The sequence below is a fragment of the Falco biarmicus genome, chromosome 9, assembly GCF_023638135.1.
Source record: "Falco biarmicus isolate bFalBia1 chromosome 9, bFalBia1.pri, whole genome shotgun sequence".
In the NCBI taxonomy this organism is placed as follows: domain Eukaryota; kingdom Metazoa; phylum Chordata; class Aves; order Falconiformes; family Falconidae; genus Falco; species Falco biarmicus.
The window spans coordinates 52,766,950-52,786,169 of NC_079296.1; the positions used below are offsets into that span (position 1 = coordinate 52,766,950).

Genomic DNA, 19,220 nt, shown 5'->3' on the forward strand with positions numbered 1-19,220 from the left:
TTCTACCCAAACCCGTATTTCATGGTGTGCGTGTAATGCAATAATCCAAAATAGTAGATGGCTTTTGGATGGAGTCCCTGTACAGAGATTCTATAATCCACATGCCTGTGACCTAGCATTTAACTTTACCTTATCAGTGAGAACAAATACCTAACCGAAGCTGTGACACCTCCGTGGCTTGGGGAGCATTTCCAGAGGCACCCTCAGACCCAGCAGCTTGGGGAAGAGGGAATGTATCCATTGCCATACTCTTGAAACAACAGCTACATGTGAGTGCTAAACCTTCTGGTAACCCTGCCCTCGCACCAGGCATGGACACCAGAGAAGCCTTGAAGTTTGAGCACTGCAGAAAATGAATCAGCGCATTTACACGGGGAAAATCAGATAACAAAACAAAACAAGACCTTCAACAACATGAAGCAAGCATGAACTGGGGACGGGGGGAAGTTGAGAAAGCAAACAAATAGCTATTTTAGATGTCCCTGATAATATATTTGCAACCACAGAGGGTTGTCAGTAGAAGGTAGCCAACAAAATCAGTTTTTCTTTGCCAGCAGAAATGGATGCTATAAGTGACAGAAACAGAAATGTAATGCACCTCCCCTTGGCCACTGAAATTAATGCATGAAGTGAAAGCATCAAATGGAACTGTTTTTCACTTGCAGGAAAGCTGCCTTTCAAGGATAGCTTCTTCTGCCAGATCATACAGTGCTACGCTTTCAAAACCACGGGGAAATGGCCTGTAACATGCAACAAAGAATAAATGTTTCCTAACCTAATCCTTGGATGTCTGGGCCACTAGTACAATGAACCCGTGGACCAGCTCATCACCAGTGGGGCAAATGGGAATGTTCACATCTATGGTGTCTTCTATGCACTCACTGTCTTGCTTGGTGTCACTTCTTAGCTCTTCATAGACATCTGGTACAATTATTCAGGAAAAAAACACTGCTTCCACTTAAATATTTTATTTAGTCTTAATTGTAACTAATGTGCTGAGTGTTCAGTGCAGAATACTTAATTCTTCCCAGAAGGGATTAAAATATAGCATGTACCAATGCTGTTTTTCAGTGGTATCTGGAAGAAGCCCACCTGATGGTCCTTCCCACCTTTAATTTTTCCCCATTTCTCCTCAGTAGCACTGAGATCAAGTCAATTAGTTTAATTTGGGACTGTCACTCAACTGATTCTTAGCGGATCGTGTTTTGCTCCCACTCTTATTCACAAATATGCAGCTTCCCATTGGCTGTTTTAATTCTAACAAAAAGGTTTTAATGTTACCTAAAACCATATTGATAACAGTGGGTGTTTTCTGGATTGGTTTTAAAAAAAAGAAATTCTTCTCTGAATTTCAACAGTAAATGAACCAGTATTTTTCTACGTACTATTTCTATGTGCCCTTTCTGTGCTTCTAATTGTTCTCCTCCCTCAAAGCCGTGCCTCCAAAACCTCAGTAATTAAAGTGAAATTGTGTACTGAAAGGCAATTACTCAAAATTAGCTGTTATTTTCTACTGAGAGGCACATTTCCATAAAAATCCTCTAAAATTATGATCAATGGCTGAGAGGTTAAAGAATTGATCTCAATCCCATTTCTTGTTCTTCACTGACGAGCCCTGCACAAAACCGGGTCCCCTGGCTGAAGCCGATCTCCAAGCCAACCCGCAGCACAGGCATTTCCACCAGCACACAGTCACTGTGTCACAGGCCAAGCTCTACTTCCCTGTAACACATGCAGTTGTATTTATGTGAGTAAATTGCAATTAAAACCTGTCCAAATCAGAAAAATACACTTACTTTGAATGGTAGTGTGAAAATGGAGATGGTAACACAAGATCCAAGATAAGAAGAGGGGGGAAAAAAAGGCCGGCATAGAGGGATTCAATTCATTCTCTGACTTTTCAAAAGGAACATCACACCAAAAGGAACATCACAAAGAGGAGCTGGGCAGAGAAATTATCGTAAAGAAGCTGATTTCTTGTTTCTGTTGCTGGCCCAGACCTCCCTGTGTGGCACCAAATGGTTTTCTGTCCTTAACGCTTCATACCATCACTGGGATGCAAACCAACACCTGCCTTGGAACTTTTGGAACAAAGAAAAAAAATGGTCTACTAGGGACCTAGATTAAAATAAAAGTTTATGAAGAGATAATCTTTCATTCAAAGGTCTTTTGAGCATATAGTAATGGCTGTGCCCTTTCTCACACATCAAGTTTTGCACTACTGTAATAAATACCGCTTGTCTCATGTCTTGAAATGATACATAAGCCCATACAGTATTTTTCTTTTTCTAAGGTTTTGTTATTTTAAATTATTTTGCATTTATTTCTTCATCATGGTCTTTGAGGAGAAGCCAATTACAGCCAAGGTAGAAATAAGAGTCAAAGCAGACTTACCCAACCTGCTGCCAGCCTGTACTTGATGTGCGGTGGGGTTTGGAAGTCTGGACACAAAGTGACAGCACTTGATGCTAGAGTTCAAGGGCATTTGAAGGCATGCATGAAGGTGAAAACCTGCTTCTCTCTACAGAAGTGGAAATAGAGATGAAAGAAATGGCTGTAGCCTAGAAACCTGCCTGACATTTTAATTAGCTGTAGCTGGGATGATTCAGCAACAAGAAATGCTGCTGGCAAGAGCAACACACTTCTGCAAGAGGACAGTGAAGGAATCTTTCTTGATAGCAAGTCACAGGACTCTGCAAAGGGATGGAGACCCCCCAAAGGCATGGAGACATCACAAAGGCATGGAGACTCCACAAAGGGATGGAGACTCTGCAAAGGGATGGAGACTCTAGTAGGATCAGCAGCTGAATGAGCTTGGTAAAACTAGGTGTCCTTAGTGGATTCCTGGTCTCTCATTAATGCTTAAACTGGGATGGGGGAAATGGAAAGGCATCAAGAGGTACTTACTGTAAGAGGGAAGGAAGAACATGCTTCCAGTATGCTCAGTTTCCCTATGACAAGTTAGTTGTGTAAGTCACCTAGACATAAATTAGAAGAGCATGCTGTTGGCAAGAACACAGACATGGGGGTGAGGGGAAGTAGAAACCCTTGGCTTTACAGGAGGGGAGAAGACTAACCACAAAAATTTTGCTTCCCTTAAGGCTGGCAAGAAATTTCAAGCATATATGCACTCTTGAGCTTTCAACTACTTTGGGGAACTCACCTGATTTCAACCCCCATGGAGATATCTGTGCTCAATTTTGAGGAAGGAGCACATAAAAAAGTGCATTACCAAAATTATTAAATAAACAAGCATTGCTAATTGGTATAATTTTGCCCCAGAGTTTGTGCTAAATTCTGCTTTCAGTTGCAGTGGTATAAATCTAGACTAATGCCTTGCGTTTCATTAGAACTTTTCTGTATTTATCTAGCTGTCAGGCAGAATATTTTCACTCCTGAGTGGAAACTTCAGGGAGATACTTGGGAAATAAATGGAATACTGAAATGGCCTCGTGGGCTCAGCCTAGCCCCTTAGTTTTCAGATGCTGCCATCTCAGTAAAAAGATTTGCAGATCTCTTTAAGACTCCTTATAGCCTTCTTTTTCACTTGGAACAGTCTAAAAACAATCTAAAAGAACTGGAGGAATATCATTAAAACATACACCTTAAAAAGGGAACAATGCGTTAGTATTAAATATTTCCTTACTGATACTATTTTTATAACAACCCCCCAAACTTCTATAGTGGGATTTATGTGATTTCCACCGCAGATATCTGAATCTCTAAAAGGCCTGGAATGCCACAGATTTGGGCTTTCATATGCTTGATTCCATGTTATACAAAATATATTTTGCTAAAGTCGCAGGTCTTTAAGGCATTTGTAGCTCACACACAAGTGGTACACATCTTGCTGGTATCTTTTAAGAGCTAAAGCTATAGGAAGCTCATTAAAGGACAGATCCAACAGAGTTTAAATTCCACAATGATCCCTGGAGATTTTTTCCACCAAGATGTAATTTCCAAGACCTCTTCAAAGACTGAAACATAAGAACTGAAAGAAATGGCAATAATTAATGAAATCACTTTTAAGTAAAAAGCCTTTAAACATTCCCTTTTGCTGCACAACCACACAAATGACTCCAAAGGGAAGTTTACAGAGGCCTTTCTGTTATAACCTAGATATTTCTGATTCTTTTTAGATACCAGATAAGGGTTTCTCAGGGGCTTGTACTTTTCACATGAGCTTCAACCCGAAGATTTTTTTTCCCCCTTGCCCTTGTTAAATTTACCTTAAACCAACAGAAATCAGAAGAGCACAGAGTGAGTGCCACTGAGCATACTGAGAGAGCAGGCTGTCTCTCTAAATGTACATGGCTTCCCTGGGATGCTCTTTGTTTTGATGTTTTTGCCATCTTAAGCATGCATTTCAGGTAGGGAATCTTCACCTGGCCTTCCCTTAACTGACACGTGCTTCCACAGCTGAAACCTTTTCAGTTACCCTTGAATAATGGTGCTCAGAGGAATACTACTGTTGGTCAGGCGTTGGGTAAACATTGAAAGTATTAATTTTAAATTGGTAAATGCAGTTTGGCTTAAGGCATAAAGCATTGTCCCAGAATACTTATTACAGATTGACAGCACAGTATGAAGGTAAAGCCTAAGGCTAGAAACCTGATACTAAAATTTCTGTTTATAAATCAATAATCACTGCAAACAAGACAGCCTACTCAGTTCTGTGAACGGCACATCCCTTCTTAGGCACAAGTTGAAGCTGAAGTTTGGTCAAAATCCGAAGAGAGCGTCACAAAGCTGGAGTGTGGCTGATGGCCCCCTCCCCAAAGTGTCAGCCCTGTGGGTGCTGAGGCTGGGCACGGAGGGGCTGAAAGAAGCATGGCCTTTAGCCTGTGAGGTGCTCCGGGAACCCCAGCATAAAGTGAGCTGAGATGCTCGGTCTGATATCTGAGGAATATGCTGAGCGGGCACAACCTTGGTGTGTCCATGCTCTGAGCCAACTCAGCTCCAAGTGTCTGGATTGGCACATCCAGCCCAGAGAACAACTTCAGATACCCCCAAAGGACTCCGGTGCAGAAGCCAAAACCAGGGAAGAGCTATCTAATCTCACGTTAGAGACACTTCCACAAGACGAGTTCAGAAAGCGTCTAGAAATTTCTGTCCTGAAAGCATCTCCTGTATTTATTTCTAGAAGTGGAGTAACTGGATGCCCAACTCAGCTGAGACAAACAAAATTTACATGCATCTTTCAGGAGCTCAGAGCCCAGACTTGCCCACCACCACTACTACCTCACCACACCTCAGAGCCCCCTTTCCAATTCCAATTTGTTTTCACAGGGTGCATATGAGCTCTGACGTGCTGCAGAATGCAATTCCATATGGGTATTTATTACCTATTGTTTTAGAAGAGCCAAGCTGTTTTTCTTTTCCAAACTGTAGAAATCACTCTCATTCTCCTCCACTCACATAAGTCTCTTTTGTTTGTCTCTTAACTTGCTGTGCTTGGCCTCTGGCCAGAAGCCCTTTTTCTGCCTTGAAGGAGGGTGACAGCATGCCTTTGAAGAAATGCCAAGGCTGCTGTTAGGCTGACCAGCAGGGAGCAATCCTGCCCAACACTCCCTGGCCTCTCCCAGATCGCTCTCCTTCTTTCCCAGAAACATGCAACCTCGGAGATGGCAGAGGTTGAGTCGATCACAATTCCCAGAAGAGATTTTTAAGCAACAGATGAACTTTAAGCACAAAGAGAGAACATTGGAGCTGCAAGAGACATCAGAAGATCATCTAGACCATCCTCCTGCCCAAGGGCAAATCCAGCTGTACCTACAAGACTCTGCTGACAGATATTTGTCTGACTGGTTCTTACCAGCTTCCAGTCACCAAACTTTAGCTATGTGTGTGTCTGCAGGTGGTCCAGGCCAGCACATCACTTACCGTCAGAAAGCGCTGGAAAATCTACTCTCTCTCACCTCCATTTAATCCTATCAGTTCTTGCCTGAATATGGGCATGAAGAACTCATTCATTATATTGCTCAGTTTCTAACAGTACTTTAAAATATAAAGAAGCAAGCTGTAACTGGTTACGCTGGTCATGGTGCCTGTACTTTTTCTGTCTACAAAACCACTACGCTTCTCCATTGGCGTAGTGCCTTTATCATCAACCATTCAGCACTGACTCAGAGATGATGAGCACAGGTTCACTGGATTTATTTCCCACTGTCTTGTATGTTTTCTTGGAAGATCTCACTCCGGCCACTGAACAACCCTAACCCCACTGACCTTGCAGATTTAATTCGGTCACATGTGAAAACTGCTATACACTTATAACAAGGGGTGAGATGGAAAAGTTTGTGCAAAACTAAAGAACGTTCTCTGCACAAGAGAAAAGCTTTACAGGAAGCCTAATAATATATTTCCTGCATTACTTTATTTCCTACACTTTCATCCTAGTCTTGGCCTTGGGATGCTGCTCATTTCCTATTATGACCAATACTCGGTTGGCAAGAGGAGAGATGGTGAAATTCTGATTCCACGCTTGCAATGCAGTTTGATTGTTTTTGTTTTACATCAACCAGTTGCTTACAGCATTTTTGTCTCTCACACTGGTAATGCAGAAATAGAAAGGTACAACGGTACATGTTGTGCTCTGATAACAAGTTTAATTGTTTCAGCTGGAGGGGAATAACTGCGAGAAGTTATTTTGACAGGTGTTGAAAAGGGTTTTTTTTCTTTTTTCCCTTTAAATGGTCCTGAGACACAAAATGAAAGTGAAAATTTTCCACTCTAAGTGTAACTTGCCAGTGCTATAACTTGCACTCACCCAGTAGAGGGGTTCATGATGCAGCCCCCTTTATCAGTAGACGCTTTGCAGTTGCAGCCCCTCTCCAATGTATCGTGATTCATTCCAAAGTTGTGTCCCAGTTCATGAGCCAGCGTGACTGCTGCACCTAGAGGGTTTTCTGAGTGATCCTTAAAAAAACCAAAAGAACTAGTCAAGTCAACACATAAAAAACAATTCAAAATACACATTTCCCACCCAACGTCCTATTGCCTGACTTTTGAAATGTTTTATAAATTTGCCGTCTGTGGTTACACTGTTGTTAAATGGACACAGGTTTAAATTCAGCTGCGTATACTAAGTGCAGGCTGGGAATTTGAGGACAAACTCTCTGGCCTGGCCACCCAGTTTCCCGAGCACGTTAGACATTTGAGACCATCGGGCAGCTTTGAACATCTGGGCCATCTCTTTATTTAGGGCTTAAAACTCCCCTGCTCAATCTATCCCCCAAACTCCCAAGACACGGCAGTGGCAGAAAAGTCACCCAGATGCGGAGTATTGGAATGGGCCATCATTTATGGGCAAGGGTAAGTGTGATGAGGGAAAAGTGAGAAAATTGTTCACGTCAAAATGTAAATTACAAACACAGCAAAAGACTTCACTTGGTCTATTTAATATTTTTTGGACTGTTTCTTTAATATCAGAAAGCCCAAGAGTTCACAAGCCTTGCAAGAAAAACCAGGTACTTTGAAAAACCTCCTTTTTAAAACGAAAGGACAAAACAATCTTCAAACTTTCAATGGCCTTTTATTAACACCTATGAATATTCTAAATGTTGCCAAGTGTCAGATTGAGATATTAACATTAATCCTCATTGAAATGCTGATTTGGGGGACAATCGTTTGTAAGAACTTCACCGTATGATCTGATTACAGGCTCCTGATCAGCCTGATGTTTTGGCTTAACCTCGAGTAAAAGACCTTTCCACATTGATCATCTTCTTAAGGGGAAAAAATTCCACTGTACCTATATGAAAGCTTTCCCTAAAGGCATAAACATGTAATATAAATGCATGATCCAGTCTTTAACAGTCAGTAAATGGAATTACTATGTACAGCTGCCTGCTCTAGAAGCATATATGAATATATTCAGTTGAAACAACTCTTTTAGTATCATCTAAGCCAGCCTTCATACTAAAAAGAAGTGAAAGGTAAAACTGTCTAAAACATTAGCTATATATTAATGAAGCCCTTAATACATGACTTGGGGTAGGTTTAAAAGTTTCCTCATCTGTCTGTGCTAATATTTTTAGTAAATCAATTCTCAAACAGAAAACAAAATCAAAAGGAGAATACAGCCATTCTGAAAACAAGAAACTCCTCTTTCTGCATTTCGAAAAAACTCAAAATAATTGTACTTTTCTACAAAAGATCTTTTTTTAGTTTTTCCTGAATTTAAAAATTTACTATAAAAATCTTGTGACTAAGAAAACAGCAGGTTTGTGTGCACTTATATTCTAAGATGCCTGTTTGCTGAAAGAAGCTGCACAATCTCTTCTAGTCACAGAAACAACAGAGTAAACCTATGCAGCAAAATAATGTGTAATAACCAAGAAAATATATGTACACTTGCACAATGCCTACATATGCAGATATCTTATTTAGATACTAGTCACATACAAACCGATTTATCATTGTACTCATAGAAATGTACGAAATATTTACAGAATTCAATGTAATCGAACCTGATGTCATAAAAAGAGCGCAACCTCTCACTCAGCCAGAGAACATTCCAGGACCAAAGATCCATATAATTTACCAGTGACACATTGAAGTGATGCCTTGAAATTAGGGCTATGTGATCAAGACAGCAATTCCCTTAAGCTTTGAGCTGCCTAGACAGACAGCAAACCGAGCTCAGCTTTTCTTTATTTTGCCAGTATCTCTTCTACTACTGAACAGGGATTATATTTATCTGAACACCTCTAAAGCTGGCAATTAAAAACAAACCCAAGAATTCACACGATTCACTCCAGAACTAGAGCAATAAATGATCTGAAATGTAATTTTGGTCTTGAATAGGCAAACAAATATTACAGCCCATGCGGTTCTCATTACTCGCTCAGATCCACTTGGAATGCAATTTTATCAGTTTCTAGAGAGGGTTTTTAAAACAAAGAATGTGATACCTCAGCAAAAGAGGTTATTTGTAGGCAGCATAAATGAAGATTGTCAAAACAAACAGTGACATGTCCCATTTGATACTGAGACCATTTAAGTATCACAAGGACTAAAGAAATGACTTTGACTTATTCCACCAGGGCCTTTTAAAGTTAACTTGAGCAGTAAAAGTCATTACCCAACAACCACAACCACTGAATAAGCAGCCATCTAGTGTTAAGACATTTTAAGCTGTTGCACAAAACACGCAGCTTCTTTCAGCTGAACTCTGCCTCATTCCACTGAGATTCAGACCAAATCATAATAATAAAATACTGTCACCTACAGCCAGAGCAGGCAAATGCCCCAGTCCTGGTACTTTTCATGCAGGTTCACTCAGTTGTAGGAATAAGTTTCCTAAACCATGCTTTTATTCCACTTAATTCGCCCAAACCTAAGTGCCTCAGTTCCACACCTGTCATTCAGCCTAATTTCCCTCTTAAGTTAACAGAAATTAGACACGAGTGAGAATACTACATTACATTACAGCAACTCAGCAATATCTTACTTTTAAATCCATGAATTTAGTGGACAATCTTTTGAAATAAGAATGAAGTCTGAATCATGTCTCAAAGGCTTGCTCTTTTCTTTGGTCTTTCTACAACACAACAGAAGCATCACAGTAAAATAAAATTATAATGCTCTTGATACACCAAAAGCTTCTCATACTCAGATGACTGCTCTCACCACTTTGAGTTTCTCTTCAAATTAGTGGGAGGCAGGGTGTCATCTACCACTGAGAGAATCCGGCCCTATAGAAAATTGGAGAGGGGCATGCTCTCAGGGAGGCATGGCAGAGGAATTTATATCATATAGTAGAGCCGACTAGCTGCAAAACCATCCAGTAAAATCAGATCATACAAGAATGACTCCATTTTTTTGTATTCAAATGTTATTTCTCATGCAATCTCTCCATTGCCTCATCTTTCAGAACAATTTTGAGAGTGTGGGAGTTTTTTGGTATTGAGTGTTCACGGTGGGATGGGTAATAGGTTGGCTGGATTATAAAGTTGACCAAATGTTCAGTTGCCCAGTGTTGAGACATTGAGCACTATAGCCTCCCAGGTTAAAAGTTCATTCTTTCATTTGCATATCTTCCAAATGTAGAGCTTTCTTCTGTAGGTACCGGCATATACAATTTTTGTATACATCTGAATTAGCCTTTGTTAGCCGAGGGGGAAAGTTGGGCAGCTGCCCATTTGGGTTTTGGGGGTGAGTGTTTGCTTGTTTGGGATTTGGCTCCTTTTTAAGGATTTGCTTAAGGAACTGGATCTAGTTATGCTGCGCAAGCCTTGAGTTAATTTGCACCTCAGAAGCTGAAATTCACTGAGGTGGGAGTCTGCAAAACATCGTGCTCCCCTGCCCAGCTGAAGCTGCAGCCAGCCCCATGGCTCGTACACAGACACTGGGTCTCTCCCGGACGGATAAATCCATCTCTCCTCTGTCAGAACCCTGAGAGCACTTTAAAGAAATGTTGATTCTTGTTTTCTTGTTACTGGAACAAACTATGTTTTGTTGTTTCTGTTTAAAATGACAGTCTCCAGACTGTGGAGGACTGACTTTGCAGTAAAAGACACTGTAGCATAGTTTAAAGCTTTTGCAAAAAATTAAAAGGACAAAAAGGTCATTATTAAAGGCAGCTCTGACTGCAGATAAGCCAAAGCGGTGACTGCTGGCCTGAGGGTGAAATGGATAAAATGAGGCTGTCTGCCTCATATACGCCTTTGCCAAGATTTGGAAGTGCTCTGGGAGACTCCTACAGCTTTTTCTTCCTCTTCCTCCTTTTTCTTTTGCACCTATCGCCCAGGTACCCAGTGAAAGGCTGTTACAAACAGCTACTAGAGGCTCAGCTTCTCCAGCTACCGGGAGACTGAAGCCTTTGTCTTTTCTACAATATTGACATGCCTTTCTCCCAGTTATGTGATTTGATTGCTCTTTCCAGCTCTCCTACACCTCAGCTTCTCTGCTCATCTCTTAAATCCTCACAGTCTGGACCGTCTATAAATCATCTTCCATGACTGCATGCTTCACCCCCGCTTGGCTTCTTGCCTACTTGTCCATGAGACCACAAAGGGGCCCTGCACTGCGGGCCAGCCTTGGTTTGGGAGCTGGTTAAGAAAGGAGGAAATGCAGGAGCGGGAAGGGACCGCATCTCTGCTCTTACAGCACTGTGCGGATTGTCTTGAGGCAAAAGCCTTCTGTCCTGGGCTCCAGGTTAGTCCCGTGAAGCTCTGCAGAACTGGGAACTTTGAGAGCATGCAAATGCTGAGCATTGTGCATTCCTGAGCTCCCACCTCATTGAAGTAGGGATCTGCAGCTGGGGTGTCCAGCAGAGCTGGAGAGAACCCCCACATCGCTTGGGTTGTTGGAAGTCTCAACAAAGCTGTAGAAAGCACAAAGGTTTTCAGCACGTGCAGGCTGAACTCAGAGACCAGGAAGCTTTTAGGGCTCCCTGGCTTTCTGCTCTGGAGTTGAGCTCTGAGGTCACCAGCTGAGCCTGTTAGTGGCCTGCAAACTCTGGGAGTCCACATCTGATTTTATTTAAAGTACTTCTATTGCAAAGCTTAGTCAATGCAAAACTTCTTCCCCCACGATTAGCACAAAACACTGTTCAAAATAAAGTAAAAAAAAAAAAAAAAATTCTGAAAGAAAATACTCCAGAACTACACCCAGAAACTGGCTAAGAAGCGTACTTGTATTTTCATCATGCCTAGCACCTAACGGCAGCATTACCAGTCGCACTGTTTGAGAGAGGCTCAGGTAGGACAAATGCTGCTGTTGTTTGTTCTTCTTGTCTGGCAAAGTAATAAACCCACTGCGCTGCAAAGATGGAAAATAAGGCCTTACACAGAAAACTGTGTAAATACAGAATAAAATCAATATAATAAAAGATTCAGGATAGGCTGTTGTTGCCTGTAACACTAGTTTACCCAAGTGCATAACAAATATATCTTCTGGTTCTCATCCTTCACAGCACCACAGCACCTGATCTAATGATAGTTAGGAGTAAAGGATCCTTGCAAAGAGGTCATGCTATATTTTTAATGCGATATTTTGATTTTTTTCACTATGGAAACAATCATTTACAAGCAATCTGAATGTACATATAGATAATATTAAGACTGAAAATGGGACAAATGGGGCTAATGTTCTGTTACAGAATACAGTATTACAAAACTTGAGACGGTGTCACACCAGCTGGGCCAGTTTCAAGTCCTGTGCTTTTACCACTTACCATGACGACCCCTCCAGACTGCTCTGCAGTGCACATGCTCATTATGGGCGCCATGCCAATGGTAGTCCCTTGGAAGTACACCCCGCTGCAGGAGGGCAGGAAAGGAGAAGAGGAATCACAGAATCACCGTTCAGTGCCAAGATACCTCCCTATTTTTGTATTTCTGCCAATCTCAAACAAAGATCCCATTTCAAGTGTCTCGGCTCCACATTTGCAGGTTTAAAACAATGCAAAGCACCGATTAATCATGCCAACTTGCCAGACTGACAATGACAGCACCCCTGCTACGAGAAAGATCCATTTGATCACTGTCCTTTGGGTTTACTTCTGGAACAGGACCCTTCAGGAAGTCCTTTTTCCCTGACTGAAGTTGGGATTAGAAATACAAACATAATGTCTTTAGCTGAAAGAAGGGTTATTTAATGGTAGGGAGTCTATATGCTACTTGTTATAATACACAGATTAGAAAATTCCGAAGTATTATTATACATAGAAAGTAATCAAATATCTCATGAGGAACAGTTTGGAAGGGTTCAGTCTATTCTTACACAGCTAATGTAAGAATATCTATGTAATGAGTAAAGAGCTCCTTTTAATTACTAAGACATTAAGTATGTTTATCTGTATAGTCTAAAGAATAGTTCATCAATCAACATTATGCCTGGTTCAAGAAAAAGGTGTTCCTTTGGCTACCTTGTTTTTTAAGACTGCTTTTACTTTGAGCATGTTTACTCACTTTAATCCAGGAAACAGCAGCAGGGTAAAAGATGTGTATGATTTCACACTAAGTCACAAATGCAAATGATCTGTCTCATTTACACTGAATTCTAAAGTCTACTGAGGTCTTTCTACTAAGAAGAAAGACTACTACTACTTCAGGTAGTGCCCCCTTAGCTCCGCATTTGGGGTGAGGGCAGGACTGCCTTTTCCAGTAACAATTTAGGCTGAGACCAGCTTAAACCACCTGTAAATTCATACCCTCAGTATTTACCAGGTTAGTACACATCTACACTTTTACATTAATCGTATTCAGGAAAGGTCTACAAGTAACAGGGCTACTGCAGAGCAGTGCAAGGAAATTAATTTGAAGCATCTGCTGAAGGGCCTTGCAAAATGCTTTTATTTTGGTGTTTGTAGAGGGGAGAGACAAACCCTCAGGAGCACAGATGTTCCTCACAATACCTTAGCAACTGGGGAAGGATTCAGTGCAACCAGTCTCAAACCACTGAAATCCCGGCCGATATCAGAGTGTCAAGTGTACCTTATCAGCTGTGCATTGTCATGGGGTTTACGAGGTAGCAGTTTTAGCTTTCTCCAGTCCAGAAACTCATGGAGGCTGGTGAAAGGGTCTTGAGAAATAGAGCACTTATCCATGTCATTCCATACTTCCACTCCGACCAGGGCTACTCGAATATTTAGTGGCCTATAGAACTAATGAGAAAAGAAAAACAGAAACATGTCTTTAAAACCCATTTTAGATCACACTGGATTAGAATATTCCAACCAAAGCATAATGTGCATATGAACCTTTATTATAGAGGCTTAAATGTTTTCTTACCCAGGGCAAAAGTGAATACCTGATATGACTGACTAAGATGAAATACTTCCATGACTTCCAGAAAACAGTTCTGACCTGACTAAATACCTGTAAGACATTCAAAGAGATCCAAAGGTATGTTGTGTCCCACCCAGGTTTGGCATCTTCCTTCAAGACAGAACGTTGCAACTACCTTCGCACGTCCTTCACTTCTGAACAAATGAGGTGCTACGGCAGGTGACACCCCCATGGCTGCCCTCCATCGCTAGCACCGATGCAAGCCACGAGGCAGGGGCAGCTGTGCTGTGCTACCATTGTGGTTCAAAATAACAGCTGAAAACCAGCCAGAGTCATTGAGTCTTGCTCGCAGCAGATAAAAACAAGTGATCTTAGTGCTGTGGGCTCCATACGCTATTATCCTGCTGGTAAATACCGCAGCTACCACAAGAGAGGAGCCAGAGCAGCATTAGTAATGGAGCAGAGATAACAACTCTAATGTGAGACTAATGTGAAGAAAGATTCAAGAATCGATCAAGTCCAGATTTGGCTGACAGCCTGAGAAAAGAACGTACTAGATCTTTGTCTTGTTTATATGCATTACAGCCATTTGGGTAATGTTGGCATTTGCTGAGCATAAATTAAGCATGAAACATAAATATATTCTAACATGCAAAATTAATTTTGAGCAGGTAACATATAAACACCTGTCCTCCAGTAATAAGTCAGCAAGACAATTACAGAAGAGGTGGAGGTGTCTTCAGCAGCTTGTTTTTTAATCAAGAATGCTTCTCCTTGAGTTATTGCCCTTGAAGCATCACTTGATAAATTCTCAGTGAAATTAAGACTCCCTGAGTTACAATTTCACTACTGGACTCTGAGTTTTTTGTGGTCATACAGCACAACAAAAATAAACTTTAATTTGTTCAAAAAGCACTGTAGAGGACTCGTGGTGTTTATTGTCAAGAAATTACTTCACATAAAGAAAAAAATGCAGTGTATGCCTCTTTGTTATTGCTTTTACTCAGCCATCAACTTCTGCTTCCTTAAACACTGCGTATCTTCGATTCCATCATCTCCCTTGGGCTAGGTATCTTCTTGACTGTGCCCTCACTGGCCCTCTGTTGGGCTGGCCTTACAACTGAACCATCCCTTGCTGCTGCAAAGGAATTCGTTCTCCAAATTCGTGCTCAAAATAATCTTTTTCCTATGGGCTGTTCCATATGTGATTATCCCCACCCTCTCCCCAGGTTAATGAAATCCTAGGGCTAAATTGTGCACCTCCTTAGAAATAGTGCTTCCACAGGTATATGCATCCCATATAGCAGAGCTCACAGCTTAGTGTGTTGAAGGGCACACGAAAGGTTTCAGTTTACTGTTTTGGTTTTACTGGTTGGAGAGAAGCATTGCTCTGAAATACCGGAGTATGAGTAAAGCAGCTGGCTTAGCTCCTTGAAAAGGTGCGTGGGTAAGGAGCTGTGACAAAGGTTGTGAAAGCTGCTGATCCGAGTGCCGCGACTTTCTTAATTTACTAGTAGAAGAAAAAGAGATTTCACAACACCTTTCAGAAAGCATAGTACGTTTGGAAAAAGTGAAATAATGCTTAAGTTCTTACCTTATCAACATAGTTTGCAATTTCTATCAGCCTCTGCTTAATTTTTTCCACATCCTTGCCTTGTCTCTGAAACTTGGAATGTAAAGGATCAGTGTACTAGCAGCACAAATGTCACAGTTTCCCCCCAACAGCCACCTTAGCCTGCCAGCGGTGTCGGTGATGTTTGGGAGCTGCGTGGTGCAAGCAAAGGCCATGGGCAGACTCTCATTGGCTTCATGGGATCGTGGTCTGCCTCAGCATAAGCACAGGCTATGGGACAGGATTTTGGTTCTTGTGAAAAGATTTTAAAATCCCTGAGTCTTACACAGGGATCTTTCAGGGACCGATGTTTGTGAAAAAGAGAAGGCTCTTCTGTTAGCTGTTTCATCTCCTGCTACTAGTAAAGTGATATCGTACGTCCCTAACTAGCAGTGTTCAAGGAGACAAAAAAAAAAAAAAAAAAAAAAAAAAAGGTGGTAAAATAATTCAAACCAAGACTTAGATCTTTGGCTGCCATTAAACTCACTGAAACACTTCTACAGCTAGTCCTGGTTACTCGCTTTGAAGTTCTCGTTGCAAACTGTCAGGAAGGCAGTCGTGCTTTGTGCAATGCGATGGTAAAACACTGCTTCACGTGCAGGATCCTACTGTGTCTTCCAAACAGTGATGGTCCCACCGAGGGCAGAGTCTCTGCCAATGTAGGCTTAACTAGCTCAAGGAGATCCTGAGCAGTCAATTGTCAATTTATATTTTCCTCTTCAATTACTGCCAGATGTGCCAGTTATTTGAGAGTCAAATTCCTTATGAAGTATTGCAAGGAATTTTACAACTGACTGTCAGTGCTGCCCTATCTTAACAGCACCTTCCCTGGCTTAACCCTAATTAGGGAAGAAGCTTTACTTTTGAAAACCATCATACTGCTGTCTGAAGCACACTATTTGCAATACCATGGCAGCTGACCTGAGCTACCTGTTTCCTACCCAAGCTTCCCACAACTTTTAGTTTTCAGTTTCTTACCTCACGATTGTCTGCCACAATAACAAGCTCCACATACTTTGTTGTCTTCAGAGTCTCCCTCTTGTACTGCCAAAAAAATATGAAAATAGTATTTTTTTTTGGCAATAAATGATCCTTGGAATCAGCACTTCCTCAGTCCAACAAAGTGCTTGAAGAGGAGAGACACAACATCTCAGACCTCCAAAGATTTCCCTGCATACAAATTTTTATTGTATTCCTTCTCCTCATGGAAGTTTTCCTTTTATCTACTGCAACAGAAATAGTCTACGTAGCACTTACAAAAAACCTCGCCGTGATCTGATCACAGCAAGCAGGAAAGTGGTGCAAACTCTCTCTCAACCTTTCAGCTTTCTGCGGTTGAAATGTTTGAGTTATCTTTCCTCGCAGGAGAATATCACCTCTAGCAGAAAGACCTTTGCTATTTCCAAGGCACATTTAAAGAAATGATGAGATGACTTTTAGCAAACTTTTTACACAATAGACAAACTGGCTACTAAGAAAAATGAGAGATAAAGGGATATTGAGTGAAGCTGAGAAAAGATCAAGTGGTCAACTGATAAATTATGTAGGAAGAAAACCCCAAGAACAAAAACTGCAGAAAAAATTGGAATGCACTGTCAGTGTCTGAGGAAGCAAACTAATAGTATAAAAATGGAAGGCATACATTTCATTTTGTATCTGTATATCCATACAAAACAGCTGGTCACGCTACTTGCAGTTTAAATGCAAGTCTAAAAGAATCATAATGCTTCGCTGCAAAAAAGATGACTGAAGAAAATGGAATCATTTTGTAAGAGTGCTAATCATCGCACAGACCCTCTGCTACCCTAAATTTAAGTGACTTATTAATGCCTGTAAATGTTCTGTGATTTACAGCAGCTGAGCACCTATTCTGTCATTCCTCCCTTGCTGCTGGAGTAAGACAGTTAGGGAAAAGAGGTCTCAGCAGGGTATCTGATCTTCGTGCCAGAATTCAAGGGGCTTAAGCAGATGTCTGACCTAGTAATGACCATGATGTCTTGAACCAAACCAATGTTCTATAACCTAAAACATGACTAAAGCTTTCCAAAGTAAACTGTTCCAAGGTAAACTGTGTGATCCCCGAAGTTAAATCAGTGCTGCACATCAGCTTCCAGCCAAATTTCACAAAGTTTTCTTCACATTACCAAAGCGTTCCTCTTTTTTATCTGCAGATTAATGATTTTGAATGTTTTGCAAGAAACACTGTGTATAGAGGACAGTGACAGATGCAACCTTTAATTACTCCGACTTTCAAATTCATATTTAATAGTGTTACACAGCCTTCAGACTACAGTAACTGGAAAATTAAGTTCCATTTGGACAGTATTTATGAACTGAAAAAGTTGTAAAAGCTATCATTAATGAACTAACCGTCAATGATATAAACCCTTCACAGGATTACGCTTTCATTGGGGGTCTGGCAAATGAGAGCAGGTAGATACTCTGACAGCTTCTGCTGGTATTGGGGTTCTCTGCCACCTGTTTGTGCTCTGCTGGAGGCAGCTGTCACCACCATGGGGTCATGGTGTGTGAACAGACTTGGTGCTCATGCCCGGCCACACAGGTCATCAGCATGTGCCAGCTGGGAAGCAGGACACCAAGGAGCCAACCTGTCCCCTCCTGCGGCTCCTGGAACAGCAGCAGATGCAACACAAAGGGCCTGCTGTGTCTCAGTAGACTCCAGTGGAACCTACAGTGCTCTGGCAGAGCTTGGGTTACCTCACTGCAAAATACATCAGACGTGAGCGAGATGACACATAAGGCAAATCACTACGTGTGTGGTGTTTGTGATGGAATTGAACTCTGACACCGAGTCTAACATAAAACTGAAATTTGTTATGCTGTCCTAATCAGAGATGTACCCCCAAAGTGCCTCTAGCCTCCGTTCAAATGAAGAGTAAAAGATGAGGCAAGAAAACCCAGGTGCAAAGTTGTAAGAAGAGCTCTGTTACATCAGTCGGTTTAAACCATTTACTTTTTACCAAGAGTAAAACTGTTTGGACTGGAGAGAGTTTGCCTGAGAGAAATTGGCTAGCAGGGAATGATCACGTAAGCCTCTGGTGACTGACTTGCATAACGAATCCCTTCCTGTGATTTGCCCAAAGGCTATGTGCATTCCTTGGATACAGTATTTATTTAAAAAATATACCTAATTATGACTTCTTTCAGCGTGCTTTCTGCGGCCAACTGCATCAATGTGCAATCCGCTGCCTGAGTTAATTCTTCAGAATTAAACTGAAGCGTCAGTAATACAGCCATGACAGATAATAAGTGGTTGGAGGCAATACGGTTTGTTCCAGACTGTTGCCCTTCTCCCCTGCTTCTGCCACCCCTGACCCTACCACAAAACTGCTGTCCCATGCTGCGGCAGTCCTTCCTCACGTTCCCTTGCTTGGGAATCGGCATGGCGTGGATTCACACTGCAGTGTGGCAACCTCTCTCTTTCTCTGTGAGCCACCTGCCCCGGATGGCTCACCTGCCTGACCTGCGGGCCACCAGCACCACCACAATGGCTATTTTTTTGGTGGCTCCAGAGAAAAGGCCGTACGGTAGGGACTGTCTTACATGTCAGGCTTGCTTCCTGCAGGATCCTATCTCGATGGAGCTCAGCTGGAAAACACACTCCTGGCTGCAATTTGAGGGTCCACTGAATTATGAAACGATGCAGTATTTACAGACCCAGCTCCAACGGGGCAAAATGTGCCCGCACGCATCTGCTACATTACCTGACTTCTTGCTCCATGAAATCTCCTGTTTGGATCTGGGAAGCTGAATCTACTGTTTGTCCCACTATTAATCTGTATTTAAACCTAACCCAAAGGCTAATTGAACTTTGTGATATATCCATCTCACATTTCAGCTCTGCTCAATAA

The 19,220-nt window shown here is 41.7% G+C and overlaps 1 protein-coding gene across 1 annotated transcript in view; it reads right to left on the reverse strand.

Annotated features, from left to right (window-relative positions):
• Positions 1 to 19,220, reverse strand: part of ADAM12 (ADAM metallopeptidase domain 12) — a 187,161-nt gene that overhangs the window by 46,181 nt on the left and 121,760 nt on the right. The window contains exons 7-11 of the mRNA XM_056352413.1: positions 16,327 to 16,392; positions 15,331 to 15,402; positions 13,443 to 13,612; positions 12,182 to 12,266; positions 6,770 to 6,918 (exon numbers count right to left, since the gene is read on the reverse strand). Of these exons, the coding sequence (XP_056208388.1) occupies positions 6,770 to 6,918; positions 12,182 to 12,266; positions 13,443 to 13,612; positions 15,331 to 15,402; positions 16,327 to 16,392 (542 nt within the window). The remainder of the gene's footprint in view (positions 1 to 6,769; positions 6,919 to 12,181; positions 12,267 to 13,442; positions 13,613 to 15,330; positions 15,403 to 16,326; positions 16,393 to 19,220) is intronic.